The 18,345-nt window shown below is 43.7% G+C and overlaps 1 protein-coding gene across 4 annotated transcripts in view; it reads left to right on the top strand.

Annotated features, from left to right (window-relative positions):
* Positions 1 to 18,345, top strand: part of DNM1 (dynamin 1) — a 130,070-nt gene that overhangs the window by 71,485 nt on the left and 40,240 nt on the right. For all 4 annotated transcript variants that reach the window (XR_011559693.1, XM_070758794.1, XM_070758795.1 and 1 more), the window contains exon 14: positions 1,221 to 1,334. Coding sequence is in view for 3 of the 4 variants with exons in the window: in XM_070758794.1 (XP_070614895.1) it covers positions 1,221 to 1,334 (114 nt within the window). In the remaining variant the exon portion in view is untranslated. The remainder of the gene's footprint in view (positions 1 to 1,220; positions 1,335 to 18,345) is intronic.

The following is an 18,345-nucleotide window of genomic DNA, read 5'->3' as shown; positions in this document are numbered from 1 at the left end:
CGAGTGCCCATATCCATAATTCAATGCCTGGGGAGGCCAAAACCAGCTTCCCCCGGGCCCTGGAGGCCCTCTGGAGAATGGACATGTCCGGTTTCACAACTTCTGGTGGGCCTAGTAGGCTCGTGTTTTGCCCTCTGCAGGCTTCAAAGGCTTCCCTGGAGCTGGGGGAGGATAAAAATGCTCTCCCCTAGCCCTGGAGGCTCTCTGGAAGCCAAACACGCCCTCCCAGAGCCTCTGTGCGAGTCAAAAATTAGCTGGCTGGCATTCATATGCATTGGAGCTGAGCTAGAGCAAAGTCTCGCGTGCCGCCTGTGCCCGCAGATGTGCCAGCTGATATGGCTCTGCATTCCACCATTGGCACCCGTGTCATAGGTTCACCATCACTGCACTAGGGCAAAGCCTCAGTTGTCCTCAGATAGGGGTCCATAGGTTCACCAACACGGCTCTAGTAGCTTGAGATGGGACTTCTTCAGCAGAGTTCTGGAGAGCTGCAGCGGGCAATGGTCACTCTCTCCAGTGAGCGTGGTCCATAGCCATCTTTTCTGGAGCTCCTAGTGGTTGACCTCTGACCTTTTGAAGGCCGCCCTCTTAGGAAACCTCAGACCTGTTCCAGAGTAGTTGTGGAGGTTATGGAAAGTGATGAACCCAACCAGTCAATCTTTAGATAGGTGGAGAACATGATCCTAATCTGAAGTTCATGGTGTTAACATGTCCAGGGCCCAGCTGTGAGGATCTTTCATAGGTTCGCACAGCACAAGCAGAAGGGACACCGTTTCTCTGTTTCCCAGCACTGTCCTTGCTTAATTATTCATTAACTTCGTTAATAAACTAAACTTACCGTAGTTGCTTATTAACCCTTTCGTTTCTCATTCTTTTCCTTTTCCCTGCTTAATCAATAACCCTGACTATGCAAATACGGCTGCATGCATTGCATAATTTTGCAAAAATGTTCCTGTTTTAGACGGGGGGTGGGTGGGGGGAGGATGAAACAGCCGGGAAGTGGGGGGTGTTATTTCCCTTAAAGCTTTTCCAGATTTCGCCCCCCAAGAGTTCACATCACTAATCTCAGATCGTTGGCTTGAGTTGTGTTCTACGGAAAACCTTCTCGGCCCAATCCTGCCGCTTTTGTTGTGTTTGGTGTGGCGTGGTGCAGCTCTGTTGTGTGTTGATCTGTGTCTTTGACCGGCATTCATGACTCTGGTGCGTTTTGGTGACCTCAGGTGATCCGCAAGGGTTGGCTCACGATCAACAACATTGGCATCATGAAAGGCGGCTCCAAGGAATACTGGTTTGTCCTGACTGCCGAGAACCTCTCGTGGTACAAAGATGATGAGGTAAGGACCTGGAGTTTATCTTCTTCATTTCTTCACCGAAATTACAAAAAGTTTTATTTATGCAGATATGTATATACAGTAGTCCCTCACCTATCGCTGGTGTTACGTTCCAGACCTGGCCGCTATAGGTGAAATCCGCAATGGGGAATTTATCGACTGATAGTACTTATTTAAGTATTTATATTGTAATTGTTTGGTAAGTTTTCATTGTTTTAAGTGTTTATAAACCCTTCCCACACAGTATTTATTTTAGATACAGTATTTAAATACAGTATTTACAATTTTAGATATTTTTTTTTTTTTAAAAAACCTGCCGATCGAGTTCGGCGGGCTGTTTAAATCTGCCGATCGACTTCCTCAGAAACCCGCGATGAAGTGAAGGCGCAGTAGGTGAAGCGCGGTATAGCGAGGGACTACTGTACATAACACACAAAACAAAAGACGTTTAAAAACTTTGGACGTTTGTGTAGCAATTCTGTGTTATATAGGAGCATAGAAAGATAGAAGATTGATGGCAGAAAAAGACCTCCTGGTCCCTCTAGTCTGCCCTTGTACTATTTCCTGTATTTTATCTTAGGATGGATCTATGTTTATCCCAGGCATGTTTAAATTCAGTTACTGTGGATTTACCAACCACGTCTGCTGGAAGTTTGTTCCAAGCATCTACTACTCTTTCAGTCAAATAATATTTTCTCATGTTGCTTCTGATCTTTTCCCCAACTAACCTCAGGTTGGGCCCCCTTGTTCTTGTGTTCACTTTCCTATTAAAAACACTTCCCTCCTGAACCTTATTTAACCCTTTAACATATTTAAATGTTTCAACACCACCACCCCTTTCCCTTCTGTCCTCCAGACTCTACGGATTGAGTTCATTCAGTCTTTCCTGATGTGTTTTATGCTTAAGACCTTCCACCATTTTTGTAGTCCATCTTTGGACCTGTTCAATTTCATCCATATCTTTTTGTCGGTGAGGTCTCCAGAACTGAACACAGTCTTCCAAATGGGATCTCACCAGCGCTCTATACAGTGGAATCACAATCTCCCCCTTCCTGCTTGTTATACCTCTAGCTATGCAGCCAAGCATTCTACTCGCTCTCCCTATCGCCTGACCGTATTGTTCACCCGTTTGGAGACTGTCAGAAATCACTAACCGTAAATCCTTTCCCCATTTTTCCCCCTAAGATTTCTTCTAACCAGTTTCTAATTTTTCCCCAGTAGCTCTTTGCATTTTCACATTGCCTCCGGTGTGCAGGGGAAGCTGTTTTCGCCTTCCCCGGGTATTGTCTTGGTGCGCGGTGCTCTGTAGCGACGTTTTAAGGGTAGGAGTTGAAACACTTTATGTCCAGGAGGTGAGGGATCAGTAAATATTTGCAGTCAATCCTAATTTCAGGCCTGCCAGAAAAGGCAGATTTTAACAGCATTTCCTTTGAAGAAAAGACTGGACAGCCCCTTGTCTGAAATGGTCTAGGGTCTCCTTTTTGAGCAGGGGGGGTAGTCTAGAAGACCTCCAAGGTCCCTTTCAGCTCCATTCTGATTGATTGGATGATTGAGACTATCCGTAGACATTTCTCTTTACTTTACTTTACTTTACTTTACTTTACTTTACTTTACTTTACTTTACTTTACTTTACTTTACTTTACTTTACTTTACTTTACTTTACTTTACTTTACTTTACTTTACTTTACTTTACTTTACTTTACTTTACTTTACTTTACTTTACTTTACTTTACTTTACTTTACTTCTTTACTTTACTTTACTTTTCTTTTCTTTTTACAGTTGCTTTATGTGAAAAGTATCTCTCTTGTGCGTGCTGTTTTCTAACGCATTTGTCTAAAAGAAAAACGCGCACACAATTTGGGATATTCAGTCTCTCCACTAATTTGGGAGAGAGGAAAATATAACACTTCCTTCTTCTTGGCAAACTTTCTAGCTAGCATAAGGCTAATAAATCCAGGGGCTGTCTCCGATAAATCAGGGCCCACTGCCTTGGCTGAAATCAAGGCAGTTGTAAAAAGTGTTTTTCTTCACCGTTGTTAAGTTTTCCTTGCCTGCCAGGAGAGCTTAAACACAATTATTTTAGAGGAGCTCCGCCTGACCGTTTAGCTTTGAGCATTTTTTGGCAACGACAGCAATTTGAAGTCCACTCAAAGGATGGTTTAAGACCGTGATGGGGAATATGGTGGCCCGCGGCAATTGGCATGCTTCCCTGAAGCCCCAGAGGCAAAAAAAATTGCCTAATGGACAAACCGGAAGTTCGGGAAAAAACACACTTCTGGTTTGCTGTGGTGCTGTTTTTTGCACTTCCGAGGATTCGGGGAAGCTTCCTGAAGCCCCGGAGTGCAAAAAACAGCACAATTGACAAACCGGAAGTGCGTTTTTCCGAATTTCCGGTTTGCCGGTTGTGCTGTTTTTTGCACTCCGGAGCTTCCCTAAACCCTCTAGAGTGCAAAAAACAGCGCAACGGCAAACCGGAAGTGTGTTTTCCCGAACTTCCAGTTGATTTATTTATTTATTTAATTGGATTTGCATGCCACCCCTCTCCAAGGACTCGGGGCGGCTCACAGCCTATACAAAAACAGAACAATAATATAAATCCAATTAATACTACATTTAAAAACAACCATTAAATTAAATTCAAAGAAAGTAAAATCTATCAAACCAATCATTCAACACTCATACTTAAAACATTCATTGATCAGGGAGAAGATCTAAAAGTCCCAAGCCTGGCGGCAAAGATGAATTTTTAAGCTCTTTCGGAAGGCGAGGAGGGTGAGGGCAGTCCGAATCTCTGGGGGTTGCTGATTCTAGAGGGTTGGGGTTCCCACAGAGAAGGCTCTTCCCCTAGGTCCTACCAGGCCAACTCTGTGGAATCTCACCGGTCGCTGGGATTCGTGCGGCAGAAAGGAGTCTCGGAGGTAATTTGGTCCTATGCCATGAAGGGCTTTATAGGTCATAGCCAACACTTTGAATTGTGCCCGGAAACGGATTGGTAGCCAATGCAGTCCGCGGAGTGATGGTGAGATGTGGGCATTTCTTGGAAGGCCCAAGACTGCTCACGTGGCTGCATTTTGGATGAGTTGAAGGCCCTCTGGAGACCGGAAACGGCCTGTTTCCCCAACTTCTGGTGGGCCCCGTAGGTTCGTGTTCCACCCTCCCCAGGCTCCAAAGGCTTCCCTAGAGCCGGGGGTGGGTAAATTCTGGGAGGTGAAGCCCAAATATCTTCAAGTTGCCAAGGTTGGGAAACACTGATCTAGACCAACCCCAAGCAGGAGATCCTACATCTGCCTCTACCTAGGAACGAACTAACAACCTCCTGATTGCAAGGCAAGAGCTCCACCTCTAGGCTACAGCAGATCCTAAAGAGGTCAAGGGTTTCTTGCTAGAAAAGAAGTATTGGAAGAGCTTTTGACAGTGGAGCTGTTGAGAGGTCAAGTCAATAAACGTCGCAGGGAGGGCGATGACAACTTCAAGGTATTTAATGGAGAGGGGGTCCCATTACCCAAATATTTCCCAACCTTGGTGACTTTGTAAGCGGGTCGACTTAAGCTCTCAGAATGATAGAGTCGGGGTGGTGCAGTGGTTAGAGTTCAGCACTGCAGGCTACTTCAGCTAACTGCTAGCCAGAGTTCACCGGTTCAAATCTCATCACCGGCTCAAGGTTGACTCAGCCTTCCATCCTTCCAAGGTGGGTCAAATGAGGACCCCAATTGTTGGGGGCAAGAGGCTGACTCTGTAAACCGCTAAGAGAGGGCTGTAAAAGCAGTATGAAGTGGTATATAAGTCTAATGCTATTGCGATCTATAAGTAGAACTGAACAGTGATAATGAGATCCAGTGGCATTCTTTTCCTTGAAGATCTTCAGAAGTGAAATGTAGAATAGATTAGAGGGGTTTCCTCACAGTTTGCACCGGTTCATTCGAACTGGTAGCAAACCACTGGTGACGTCATGGTGACATCACAGAACCAGTTGTGTTGGTGCTGGTTTGTGGACTGTAAAAGCACTGTGAAGCGGTATATAAGTCTAAATGCCAAATGATTCCCGATCCGGCAGAATTCTGAGAGTTGAAGTCTATCCGGTCACAAAGTCTCCCAGGTTGGGAAAGACTCCAGGCGTTGATAGATGTCGTGGATTTTTCCACTAAGTCAGTTTGGGGACAAATAGATTCCCGTCAACTTCTTGAAGTTACGTAGTTGATAGTCCGGAGCCAAAATCATCGGCAGGACGCCGGTGGGAAAAGGTTGGATTTGGAGTTCAACCCACTCTGGAGCGTTCCAGCTGTTTTTTCTGGTTTGGGGATTTGCAGATGTTTCTCCTCTTGGAAATTTTTGAAGGCCATCCAGAATCTTGGGACTCAACTCAACTACAGATGAAATAATTTCCTGCCATATTATTCTTCACTGTTCCCCACCTTGATTAAAATTGCTCCTTCTCCTCCTCTTCATCTCTTTCTCTTTATCTCTCTTATTGATCTCCCCCTCCTCCTTTCTCCTTCTCTCCTTCTCTTCCCCCTCCTCTTCCTCTCTTCCTCTCCTTCTCTTTTCCTCTTCTTCACTTCCTTTCTCCTCATCTTCCCTTCCTCCTTTCTCCTTCTCCTCCTCTCCTTCTTCTCTTCCTCCTCCTTTTTCTTCCTCCTCTTGTTCTCTTCCTCATTCTGCTCCTCCTCTCCTTTACTTTCTTCTCCTCTTCTCTTTTTCTTTCTCTTCCTCTTCCCCCTCCTCCTTTTTCCTTCTCTTCCTCTCCTTCTCTTCCTCCTCCACTCCCCCTTCCTCCTTTTCTCCTCTCCCTTTTCTCCCTCTCTTCCTCCTCCTCTTCTCTTTTTCCCTCTCCTCCTCTTCCCCTCTTCCTTTCTCCTTCTCCTCATCTCCTTCTTCTCTTCCTCCTCCCTCTTCCTCCTCCTCTTGTTCTCTTTTTCCTCCTCCTCTTGTTCTCTTATTCATCCTCCTCTTCTTCTCTTCCTCCTTCTGCCCCTCCTCTCCTTTTCTTCTCTTTTTCTTTCTCCTCCTCTTTCCCCTCCTCCTCCTCTTTGTCCTCCTCCTCCTCCTCGTCGCCAGCCGAAAAGCAAACATGCGTTTTAGATTTCAGGTTGGCCTCCGCATCTGGATTCCAGAGGTTGGCCCAAATTTTCCCCCCCTTCCTCGACTGCAGTTGCTCAGAGGTGGCTGGAATGACTTCAGTTGAGTAGCATAAGCCCTTCTAACCACTTCCAGCTGTGGGTGGGTGAAGGATGGGGAGAAAGAAGGGAAGGGGGGAGGGCGAATTGGGGCTCCCTTTAATCCTGGGGGGGCAAAGGGAGGCCGCTGGGGGGGGGGCGAGCCAGCTGTAGATGTCTTCAGCCCCCCTCCCGTCACCAATTTGACTGGCCAAAAGAAAACCCGCTACCTGCCAGCCGAGATAATAAATAACAGTGCAAGGGACCCCTGGGCTGGTATAGCAGGAAAGACCACCCGCCAAAGAAAGGGACCTTTGTTTTCCACCGCAAGAAAAGGAAAGCAGTGTGCGTGCGTTTGTGTCTGTTTCTCTTTCCTCCCCCTCCTCTTCCCCAATTCCAGTAAAAACCCTCCCACCCAGCAACATATCCAGGCATCCACCCTTTCCATAAATCCCACTCCATCAGCCTCCTCCGCAGCATGAAAAAAATATATATATTCATTCTGCCACATGAGTCCTGGCCTTTTCCGGGGCCCGTCAACTAGACAATGTCACTTGGCCTAGGGGAAGAGCCTTCTCTGTGGGGGCCCCAGCCCTCTGGAACCAGCTGCCCCCGGAGATCCACACTGTCCCCACCCTCCTCGCCTTCCGTAAAAGCTTAAAGACCTATTTATGCCACCATAGACCTTAGCCCCCTGGCCAGCGAGTGTAGTATGTTTTGCTGTGTGAATGGTATGAATGACTTTAAATCTTATTCGTGTTTTTTTAGTTGTACTAATTGGATTTTTCAGATATTTATTTTATTGATTGATTTTGTCCAATACACAATGAGGGTTTTAGTGGGTATACACATAGTAAAATACATAATGAAGGTTATAGATATACAGTGTTCCCTCGATTTTCGCAGAGGATGCATTCCGAGACCGCCCGCGAAAGTCGAATTTCCGCGAAGTAGAGATGCGGAAGTAAATACACTATTTTTGGCTATGAACAGTATCACAAGCCTTCCCTTAACACTTTAAACCCCTAAATTGCAATTTTCCATTCCCTTAGCAACCATTTAGATTATTACTCACCATGTTTAGTTATTAAAGTTTATTAAAAAAAATATTTATTAAAGGCAGACGAAAGTTTGGCAATGACATATGACGTCATCGGGCGGGAAAAACCGTGGTATAGGGAAAAAACCCGCAAAGTATTTTTTAATTAATATTTTTGAAAAAACGTGGTATAGACATTTCGCGAAGTTCGAACCCGCGAAAATCGAGGGAACACTGTATACTGATAGTAAAATATATCTAAGAAAGAATGGAAGAAAAGATATAGGAATAAAATATATCAATGAAAGAATAAAAGAAAAGATATAGGAATAGAAGAAAGGTATAGGAGATATAGGAGAGCAATAGGACAGGGGACGGAAGGCATTCTAGTGCACTTGTACTCGCCCCTTACTGACCTCTTAGGAATCTGGAGAGGTCAACCATGGATAATCTAAGGATAAAGTGTTGGGGGTTTGGGGATGACACTATGGAGTCCGGTAATGATGTGATGTGATGTAATGTAACGTAACGTAACGTAACGTAACGTAACGTAACGTAACGTAACAATATAATATAATATAATATAATATAATATAATATAATATAATATAATATAATATAATATAATATAATATAATATAATATAGAAACATAGAAGACTGACGGCAGAAAAAGACCTCATGGTCCATCTAGTCTGCCCTTATACTATTTCCTGTATTTTATCTTACAGTGGATATATGTTTATCCCAGGCATGTTTAAATTCAATGACTGTGGATTTACCAACCACGTCTGCGGGAAGTTTGTTCCAAGGATCTACTACTCTTTCAGCGAAATAATATTTTCTCACGTTGCTTTTGATCTTTCCCCCAACTAACTTCAGATTGTGTCCCCTTGTTCTTGTGTTCACTTTCCTATTAAAAACACTTCCCTCCTGAACCTAATATAGTAATATAATTAATATAATTAATATAATTAATATAATTAATATAATATAATATAATATAATAATATAATACTAAGGCTTTACAGAGTGGTCTTAGTACCTTCCTTGATCCTGATGGTATGCTAGAGTGGCATACTTTTCTGTTCATGTCATCAGATTAATTCCCAGTGAATTAAAAAGCTAAGAGGTGGTTACTCTTTGGGTTCAAGAACTGACAGAATTGAGAATCAATATGGGTTTTTAAAAGTCCCCTTTATTTTATTTTATTTTTTTTAAAAAGATGTTTGCTAAACCTCTGCCCTGCTCGGGTAGGTGATTTCCCTACGTGGTGGAATAGCTTTTTAAATGGAGTCAGCATCCTGGGTAGATTTAGTTTTCCTTTCAGGCACAAAGCAAACAAAGTTAGCGTTTTCTTGAGTCTTTAAGTTCAACCTTCTCATCTCTCTTACTGTAGCATTTCAAGGGCTTTAACCGCCAATCAATAGGGATATTTTTCTCCGTTGACAGAAGTCTTTTTCCAACCTCTCCCCACTGGGCCAGAGTTGGTGTTTGTGTTGGCCAACCTTGGCACCCTAATGAGTCAATTGGGGAAAATTAAAAGTTTGGAGTCCTCTTTTTCTCTCCTCCCCCCCCCCCCCCCGCTGTCCTCATTCTGACTCTCTTCCTGCCTCTTATGTGGAGTAGGAATTTTGCAAGGTCTTCCTGCATCCCATAGAGGAACCGTAACATTCCATCTGTTTCTCCTTTTCTTCCTCCTCCTACTTTTTCTTCTCCTTCTCCTCCCCTCTTCCTCCTCCTCTTCTTCTTCTCCCCCTTTTTTTTCTTCTTCTGTTCCTCCTCCTTTTCCTCCTTCCTTCTCCTTTTTCTTCTCCTTCTTCTCCCCTCTTCCTCCTCCTCTTCTTCTTCTCCCCCTTTTTCTTCTTCTTCTGCTCCTCCTCCTCCTCTTCCTCCTTCCTTTTCCTTTTTCTTCTCCTTCTCCTTCTCCCCCTTCCTCCTCCTCTTCTTCTCCTCCCCTTTTTTCTTCTTCTTCTTCTGCTCCTCCTCCTCCTTCCTTCTCCTTTTTCTTCTCCTTCTTCTCCCCCTTCCTCCTCCTCTTCCTCTTCCTCTTCTCCTCCTCCCCTTTCTTCTTCTTCTTCTGCTCCTCCTCCTCTTCTTCCTTCTCCTTTTTCTTCTCCTTCTCCTCCCCTCTTCCTCCTCCTCTTCTTCTTCTCTCACTTTTTCTTCTTCTTCTGCTCCTCCTTCTCTTCCTCCTTCATCCTTCCTTCTCCTTTTTCTTTTTCTTCTCCTTCCTCCTTTTCTTTCCCCTCCTCCTCTTCTTCTCCTTTCTTCTTTTTCTGCTCCTCCTCTTCCTCTTCCTCCCCTCCTTCTTTTTCTTCTCCTCCTCTTCCCCCTTCTCCTTTTTTCTCCTTCCTCCTTTTCTTCCTCTTCTTCCTTTTCTTCTTCTTCTTCCTCCTCCTCCTCCTCCTCCTCTTCTTCTTCTTCTTCTTCTCCCCCTCCTTTTCCTCCTCCTGTTCCTCCCCCCATTCTTCCTCCTCCTTCTTCTCTTCCTCCTCCTCCCCTTTTCCACCTCCTCCCCTTTTTCTCCTCCTCTTTGTCTTCCCCTCCTCTTCTTTTTCTTCCTTCTTCTTCCTCTTCCTCCTCGCTCTCCTTTTTCTCCTTCTTTCTCCCCCTCCATTTTACACAGCTATAATCATTGCTTGCCCTCTTTAACTCTGCAAGTTGGCCGACGTCAGTCAACCGTTTTCCTTACTGTATTCCCCTGTTCATCCCTGAATATAAAAGTAGGATTTTAATTGAGTCATTTTTTTGCAGATGTTTCATTACCCAACTAGGTATCATCAGTGCTAGATGGGAGGGGGGAGGGGGGAGGATGTCTGTAGAGTCCTTGGAACTCTCTGAGCTTAGTTTTCTTGCAGACGTTTCTTTACCCAACTAAGTAACATCATCAGTGCTAGAAGGGAGTGAGATTGGGAGGGGGAGAAGACAGACACTTTTTTGGGTGTGTGTCTCGGTGCTTTCTGAGCTGGGTTATTTCCTTGCAAATGTTTCATTATCCAACTAGATGGGGTTGGATAAAGCTCATAGGTAAGAAAGCGAGGACAAGCAAAGGGAAATATTTCTTCACCCAGGGGGTCCTTGGTTGAAGGAATTCACTTCCAGAAGAGGTCGTGACAGCTGTCAGCCTGGATGGCTTCAAGGCAGGATTAGACAGATTCATGGATGCCAAGTGTATCATGGGTGGTTATTGAAACGGATGTCCAAGTGCCGCCTCTATGTTGGTTGAGGCAGCCAGGGTTCCCTTGGGTCCCATTTGTTGGGGGTCAGGGGAAAGGGAGGGTTTTGCCTTCTCTTTCTGCTCAAGACCCCCGTGGACAATTGGTGGCCCACTGTGTGACACAGAACGCTGGCCTCAATGGGCTTTGGCCTGATTCAGCATGGCTCTTCTTATGTTCTTATGTTGGACTAGAAGACCTCCAAAAACCGTTCCAACTCCCTCGTTCTCTTCTCTTCTCTAACATAAACATAGAAACATAGAAGATTGACAGCAGAAAAAGACCTCCTGCTCCATCTAGTCTGCCCTTATGCTATTTCCTGTATTTTATTTTTGCAAAAGGGAACACACACACACAAAACCCCACAGTGAAATTCCCACAACCTTACAGGGATGTTTAAAGGATGCATGAATTTGGAATATGAATGTGCCAAAATGCATAAGTTCACAATAGAATTCAGGGGCCAAAAACATAGAAACATAGAAGATTGACGGCAGAAAATGGTCCATCTAGTCTGCCCTTATCCCATTTCTTAGGATGGATCTATGTTTATCCAAGGCATGTTCAAATTCAGTGACTGTGGATTTACCAACCACGTCTGCGGGAAGTTTGTTCCAAGCATCTACTCCTCTTTCACTCCAATAATATTTTCTCACTGTTGCTTCTGATCTTTCCCCCAACTAACCTCAGATTGTGTCCCCTTGTATTTTTGTTCACAAGCAGGGCATCATCAGAAAGTGGAAAGTTTTATGCGCTAATAGTGAAAGATAGGGTTGGTGTCTATTCGCCTCCCGCTCCTTTTTTGGGGGGGGGGTGAGGAGGACTGGGAACATTCATTTTTTTTGGAACATTTGGTTTGGGGGCTCAATTTCTCCCGCTCACCCAATTTGCAGAAAAGTTGGATCGGTCGAAAGAGGCACATCTGGGGAGCATTAGTGAAATACCAGCCGTTTCCCACAAAATCGGCTTTCTCCCCCTCCCCTCCCCTCCCCTTCCCTTTCTCTCCCCCCCCCCCTTAACCTTCATTCTTAAAAGCAGACACGGAATGCAAACGGATCATAATTGGCCCCAGACAGACAGCACATGGAAAGGTTTATTCTCTTGCTCTCCCCGTGGAGAAGCTTTAGACCCACATGGGGGGTGGAAAAATGACTCCCCGCTCAACCCTGGGATCCGAAACCCATCTTATTTTTGGAATGATTTCTGTTTTCTTTACCGCCTCCCCGCCCCCCACTTCTCCAAGGAGTAGAAAGAGGTTTGATTTGTGGAGAGCCCATAGTAGGGTGGATCTCCCCCCTCCCTCCGACAATTGTAGGGGTTTGCAGTGAGAAATGGCTTCCTTGAGGCTCAGCTTCACAGCCAGATGAAATCTGTTCACGGTTTGGAGATCTATCTATCTATCTATCTATCTATAAAATCTATCTATCTATCTATCTATCTATCTATCTATCTATCTATCTATCTATAAAATCAATCTATCTATCTATCTATCTATCTATCTATCAGATCTATCTATCTATCCATCCATCCATCCATCTATCTATCTATATCTAGCTAGCTATCTTTCTTTCTTTCTATCCATCCATCCGTCCATCCTTCTTTCTTTTTTTCTAGCTATCCATCCATCCATCCATTCACCCATCCATCCTTTCTATTCATCCACCCATCCCTCTCTCTCCCTCTCTCTCTCTCTATATATCTATCTTCTTTCTTTCTTTCTTTCTTTCTTTCTTTCTTTCAGATGCCACCTCTGGTACACGTGCCATAGCTTTGCCATCATGGCCCTATACCCGGGGTAGGCAAAGTTGGCTCCTCTATGGCATGTAGACTTCACTTCCCAGAATTCCTGAGCTAGCATGATTGGCTGAGGAATTCTGGGAGTTGAAGTCCACAAGTCATAGAAGAGCCAATGTTGCCTACCCCTGCCCTGAGGGAATCAAGGTCCTTCTGCAGAGGTCCCCAAACATGGTGACTTTTTAAGAATTAGCTTGCTAGAGAATTCTGGGAGTTGAAGTCCACAAGTTTTAAAGTGGCCAAGTTTGAAGACCTCCGCCTTTCCATGATTGGGATTATAGTTCCCATCATCCCCTGGCTTTATAAGCAATTATATCAAGTCAAGGAGTTTATATTGAAGAAGAGATTGGACTGAGATCTGACTGGGGTGGTATAGGGCAGGGGTAGGCCAAGTTGGCTCTTCTATGTCATGTGGACTTCAACTCCCAGAATTTCTGAGCTAGCATGATTGGCTGAGGAATTCTGGGAGTTGAAGTCCACGAGTCAGAGAAGAGCCAACTTGGCCTACCCTTGCCCTATACCATTCTGGACAAATGGTTGTCCAGTCCCTTCTTGAAAACCTCCACAATTTCTGGAGGCAACCCTGTGATTGATTGATTTATTGATTGGTTATTTATTTTTTATGCCGCCCTTCTCCTTAGACTCAGGGCGGCTTACAACATGTTAGCAATAGCACTTTTTAACAGAGCCAGCCTATTGCCCCCACAATCCGGGTCCTCATTTGACCCACCTCGGAAGGTTGGAAGGCTAAGTCGACCTTGAGCCGGTGATGAGATTTGAACTGCTAACCTGCAGATCTACAGTCAGCTTCAGTGGCCTGCAGTACAGCACTCTATCTGCTGTGCCACCCCAGCTCTTAATTCTTAATTCTTCTGACCGTCAGGAAATTCCTCCTTAGTTGCTTCTCTTCTAGAGCTAAGGAGAAATTTCCTGAGAATTAACTAATCATCTTCTCTGACGGTGTTTCAAACCAGCGGATATAGCAAACTGAATCATTTGCCAGCCTTCCTCACCGGGAGGTACGAAAGAGAGACCTGGAAATCAGAAATAACCAACGTGTTAAACTCACTAAAAAGGGGCTAAAAAGGTTGTTAGTTTGGTGGTTCGAATCCCGGGCACCGCATAACGGAGTAAGCTCCTGCTACTTGTTTCAGTTTCTGCCAACCTAGCAGTTTGAAAGCATGTTAAAAAAATGCAAGTAGAAAAACAGGGGCCACCTTTGGTGAGAAAGTAACAGGGTCCTGGGCGCCTTTAGCACTGAATCATGCCAGCTGCATGATCACAGTGTCAGGAATTAAAAATCCCTAGGTAATGTCATAATGTAGAAAGTAGGCCTCAGTTAAGAATGCTGAGTCATTCTGAGGAAGTTGAGCATGCAGCAACCTAGCAATTATGTGAAAAGTATTTAACTAGGCAAGAGCTCCCTGCTCTTGCTCTCTGTCTGTTTGTGAGAAGTGTGCTCTGAAGAAGCAGTATTGCTGTATAAGTTGGTTCCTGTGAGGTGTTGTGGTTGGCTCTGGCCCAGCTCCTGCCCCAGGGAATGGGGAGGTGGATGCAGGGGAAACTTCAACATGTCACAGGCCTGTGTTATTGCCGACAGAATCAGTTCAGAGTTTAGTTTCCTCGGACGAAGAAGAAGGTGGGAGTGACTCGGCAGAGGAGGGCTTGGCACACAGCCCAGACAGTCAATCTCCCTTATCTTCCATTGATTCGGATGATGACATTTTGGACCCACGCAAGCACAGACTTATGCGTAGAAGAGACCAAGTAAGAACATATTACAGGAAATAAGTGAGGCCACCTGTGTTTGGGTGGGGCTCCAGTAATTTGGGCTGCTGCTATAAATAGCAGCATGTGGGTTTGGCCATTGTGGAAGAATATCTGATCGGAGTTCGTCAGGAATCCTGTGGAGTCTGGACTTTGTTGCTTTTTCACGCCTTGGAAAACAAAGCAGAGCAACGTGTGTGTGTGCGTGTGTGTGTGTGTGTGTCTCACTTCATTGGAAGAAGGGGTGTGAAGTTTCTTCACAGCTGCTAGCTAAGTACTTAATGACTGCTTAAGGGAAATTGTACAGACTACCCGGTTGTTTTGGGACAAGTGCTCTTTGCAATAAAAAAAGAGTGCTTAGTTTATTTTGACTTTTGTGATAGAGAACATTGTGTTGAATTTTCAAATGTGTGTGTGTCTGAAATTTGTACCCTTGAATTTTCAGGAGGCTCCTACCAGAGAGCCAGGCAGAACAGTGAGGTATTGAACTAAGATAGTTGTAGCAAGGTACTTGTAAGAGATTAGTTTATTGTATGTATAGTATAGATAGTAGTAGTAGCAATAGTATAAAGAAGTAAATGTATTTTTCCACAATGTCCTACTGCTGCTGTGTTTTATTGAAGACCGCAACTCCATTTCTACTGGTTGGGTTGGTGGGCTGGCTGGACTGGACTGGTTTGCTTCTTGGGCACAATGGTCTACTTTCCGCAAATGCAGCTCTGATACACAGAGACGTCTCCAGATAGCGCTGGCTCTTCTGGCTTTGAAACGGAGATGAGCACCGCCCCCTAGAGCCGGGAACGACTATAGCACAGTATGTGCGAGGGGAACTTTTACCCTTTACTTTTAAAAGTTGCTAAAGCAGCAGGCACGGCCTTCTGTAGCAACTTTGCCCAGGTCTTGTTGGATTACGCATGGTTTGATGGTCCGGTTTATTACAAGTTGTACTTGGAAAGTTGTGAAAAGTACAGCTGTGATGGCTAGGGCTCCTGGGTTTTTCAGGTTTGGGAAGGAATGTAAGTTTTCAAAGTAGGAAGGTGTATAAATTTAATGAATGAATGAATGAATGAATGAATGAATGAATGAATGAATGAATGAATGAATGAATAAATAATAATAATTTATTAGACTTGTATGCCGCCCCTCTCCGAAGACTTCCTTGCAGAATTTAGGAAATGGAGAGGAATGTGTGATCAAATTTAGGACATCTAATAGATCTCCATCGGTTTTTTCTTTTTATGTTGATGTCTTCAACACACTGAACAGCAATACGACAGCTTATGCACCAAAGACAAATTCCTTGTGTGTCCAATCACACTTGATCAAGTAAGAAAGAATCCCATCTAGTATTCTAGATTTTATTATTCTAGATATACGTATATCTATTTAAAGTCTATGGGTTAAATCTACAGATTAAAAACGAATCAATCATGGAATTTTTCAAAGTGGGCATCATAATTTTGAAGTCGGGATGTCAGAGCTACCTCTCTTTCTCTTGTCCCAATTTTGTTTAAAAGAATAAGACCAACACATATTTAAACGATACCCAATCACATTTTTTTTTTAAAAAAGGGAAATCAAAATCCAATTTATTCCAGGCAATTATTAAAAAAACGAGAGAGAATTCAAACCACATTCATTCCAACCATCCCATTTCTCTCCCACGGATTCTCAAGAGCTTTTCGGTCTATGGTGTTTCTGTTCTCTTGGGGTTTTTCCCCCTCTATATTATCGTTGCAAAGAGAGAAGATCTTGTAAAGGAAGCTTTCCCCATTTAAATTTAAACAGGGAGACGTCTTGTGGTCCTACCTACCTTGAAGTTGTCCAAATACAGGGGACAAGGAGTCCAATTTGTCGATAAGGGCCCATAAATTAGGGCCTGCCTTTATCTAAGGCTGAAGAGGTTTAGCTTCAATGGACTCGTGGTGCCTTCTTCTGCAGATGTTCATTGGAAGATACACAAAGCTTGATGGTGCTTGAGATCTTCTCCCACTTTCTAAGCAGGATTGCAGATTTTACTTTGAAGATGGGTGCCTCTAAGACAGCCCGCTCCCCAGGTTGCATTGGTTGCCAATTAGTCTCTGGGCCCAATTCAAAGTGCTGGTTATGACCTACAAAGCCCTACATGGCTTAGGAACAGACTACCTACGGGACAGTCTTGTGCCCCATGCATCCCACCGGCTGGTTAAGTCCCACAGAGTTGGCCTTCTCCGCGTCCCATCGGCCAGACAATGACCAGAGAAGAGCCTTTTCTGTGGCGGCCCCAGCCCTCTGGAATGAACTACCTCCGGAGATGACGTACTGCCCCCTCCCTTCTGGTCTTTCGTAAAGCTATGAAGACCCACCTTTTGCCGGCCGTAAGTGACAAGATTATCTCCGGCCGATGTTGTGAATGATTGAATTGAATGAATGGGGTTTTAATTTATTTGTTTGTTTCTTTGTTCGATTTCTAGGACGCCCTTCTCCAAAGACTTTTAGTATTTTTTGCTAATTTTTTATATTTCCCTTTTTAAAAATAATTAGATTTCTACAGATGTATACCGCTCTGAGTTGCTTTGAGAAGGGCAGCATAAAAGTCTAATGGATAGATAGATAGATAGATAGATAGATAGATAGATAGATAGATAGATAGACAAATATAGTTAGATGATAGATAGATAGATATAGATAGACTATAGATAGATAGATAGATAGATAGATAGATAGATAGGTAGGTAGGTAGGTAGGTAGGTAGGTAGGTAGGTATAAATAGATGATAGATAGATAGATAGATAGATAGATAGAGAGAGAGAGAGAGAGAGAGACAGACAGACAGACAGACAGACAGACAGACAGACAGACAGACAGACAGACAGATAAATAAACTGTGCTTCCCCCCACTATCCATTCCCCACCAAGAAAGAAAAAATAAGCATGAGAGATGCTAGAGATGGCAATTAAAATAACGATGGGTCCTTTCAGATGGGAGAATAATCCTTCCATCCTACACTGCTCCCTCGCTCGGAGTAGCCAAGTAGAGTTGAGGTCGACTCCGGTAATAGCAATACAGAGTTGCCCTTAAATTTCCACCCTGCGCCTCTGCTGATCTGGTTCTCTTCCTTTGTCCCTCCAGAAAATTGTCAAAACACAATTTTCCCGCAAGCAACCCACAAATCCCTCAAGCAATCCACCCCGTTTGGAGGACGCTAGCTGCGGCATTTGATATTCTCCTTCCCCAGTCGGGTGATGCAAACCAACCTGCCAAAAGGAGTCAGCAGATACCGTCCTTTTCCATTCCACATTTTATTTTATTTTATTTGTGGGGACTTTCCAACCTTTCTTCCCAATTAACCACAGTTTTTCTGCGTTTCCTCCCCATCCCTTCGTCTCCCTCCCTCTCTTCCTCTCTTCCCATCTCTTTTGCGGTCTCTCCATCCCAAGAGCTGAGCAAGCAATAACTCAAGTCTACAAAAAAAAATTTTTTTTTTGTAATCATGGCTGTTGACCTTGTACTTTTCCGAATCAATTTTTTTTGTTCTGATTTCAAAAATGCATATACTTTTTCTATAGTTTCTATAGTTTCCACAGAGCAGGAGGTATAGGAAATAAGGTATAGGAAATATATTATAAGGTATAGGAAATATACTGGCGACATTAAGAAAACAGTAACACAGGTCAATGAAAAATATTTTTTATAATCATCGCAGTTGACCTTGTACTTTTCAGAATCATTTTTTTTTTGTTCTGATTTCAAAAATGCATATAGTTTTTCTGTAGTTTCTATAGTTTCCACAGAGCAGGAGGTATAGGAAATAAGGTATAGGAAATATATTATAAGGTATAGGAAATATACTGGCGACATTAAGAAAGCAGTAACACAGGTCTATGAAAAATATTTTTTATAATCATCGCAGTTGACTTTGTATTTTTCCGAATCATTTTTTTGTTCTGATTTCAAAAATGTACATAGCTTTTCTGTGGCAGGTATAGTTTCCAGGGAGCAGTGTCACTATTATAAAGTATAGGAAATATACTGGCGACATTAAGAAAACAGTACCATATA

The sequence above is a fragment of the Erythrolamprus reginae genome, chromosome 8 (assembly GCF_031021105.1).
Source record: "Erythrolamprus reginae isolate rEryReg1 chromosome 8, rEryReg1.hap1, whole genome shotgun sequence".
Lineage (NCBI taxonomy): Eukaryota > Metazoa > Chordata > Lepidosauria > Squamata > Dipsadidae > Erythrolamprus > Erythrolamprus reginae.
Note: the sequence above shows the minus strand (reverse complement) of the source record. Positions and strands in the feature narration are given on the sequence as shown.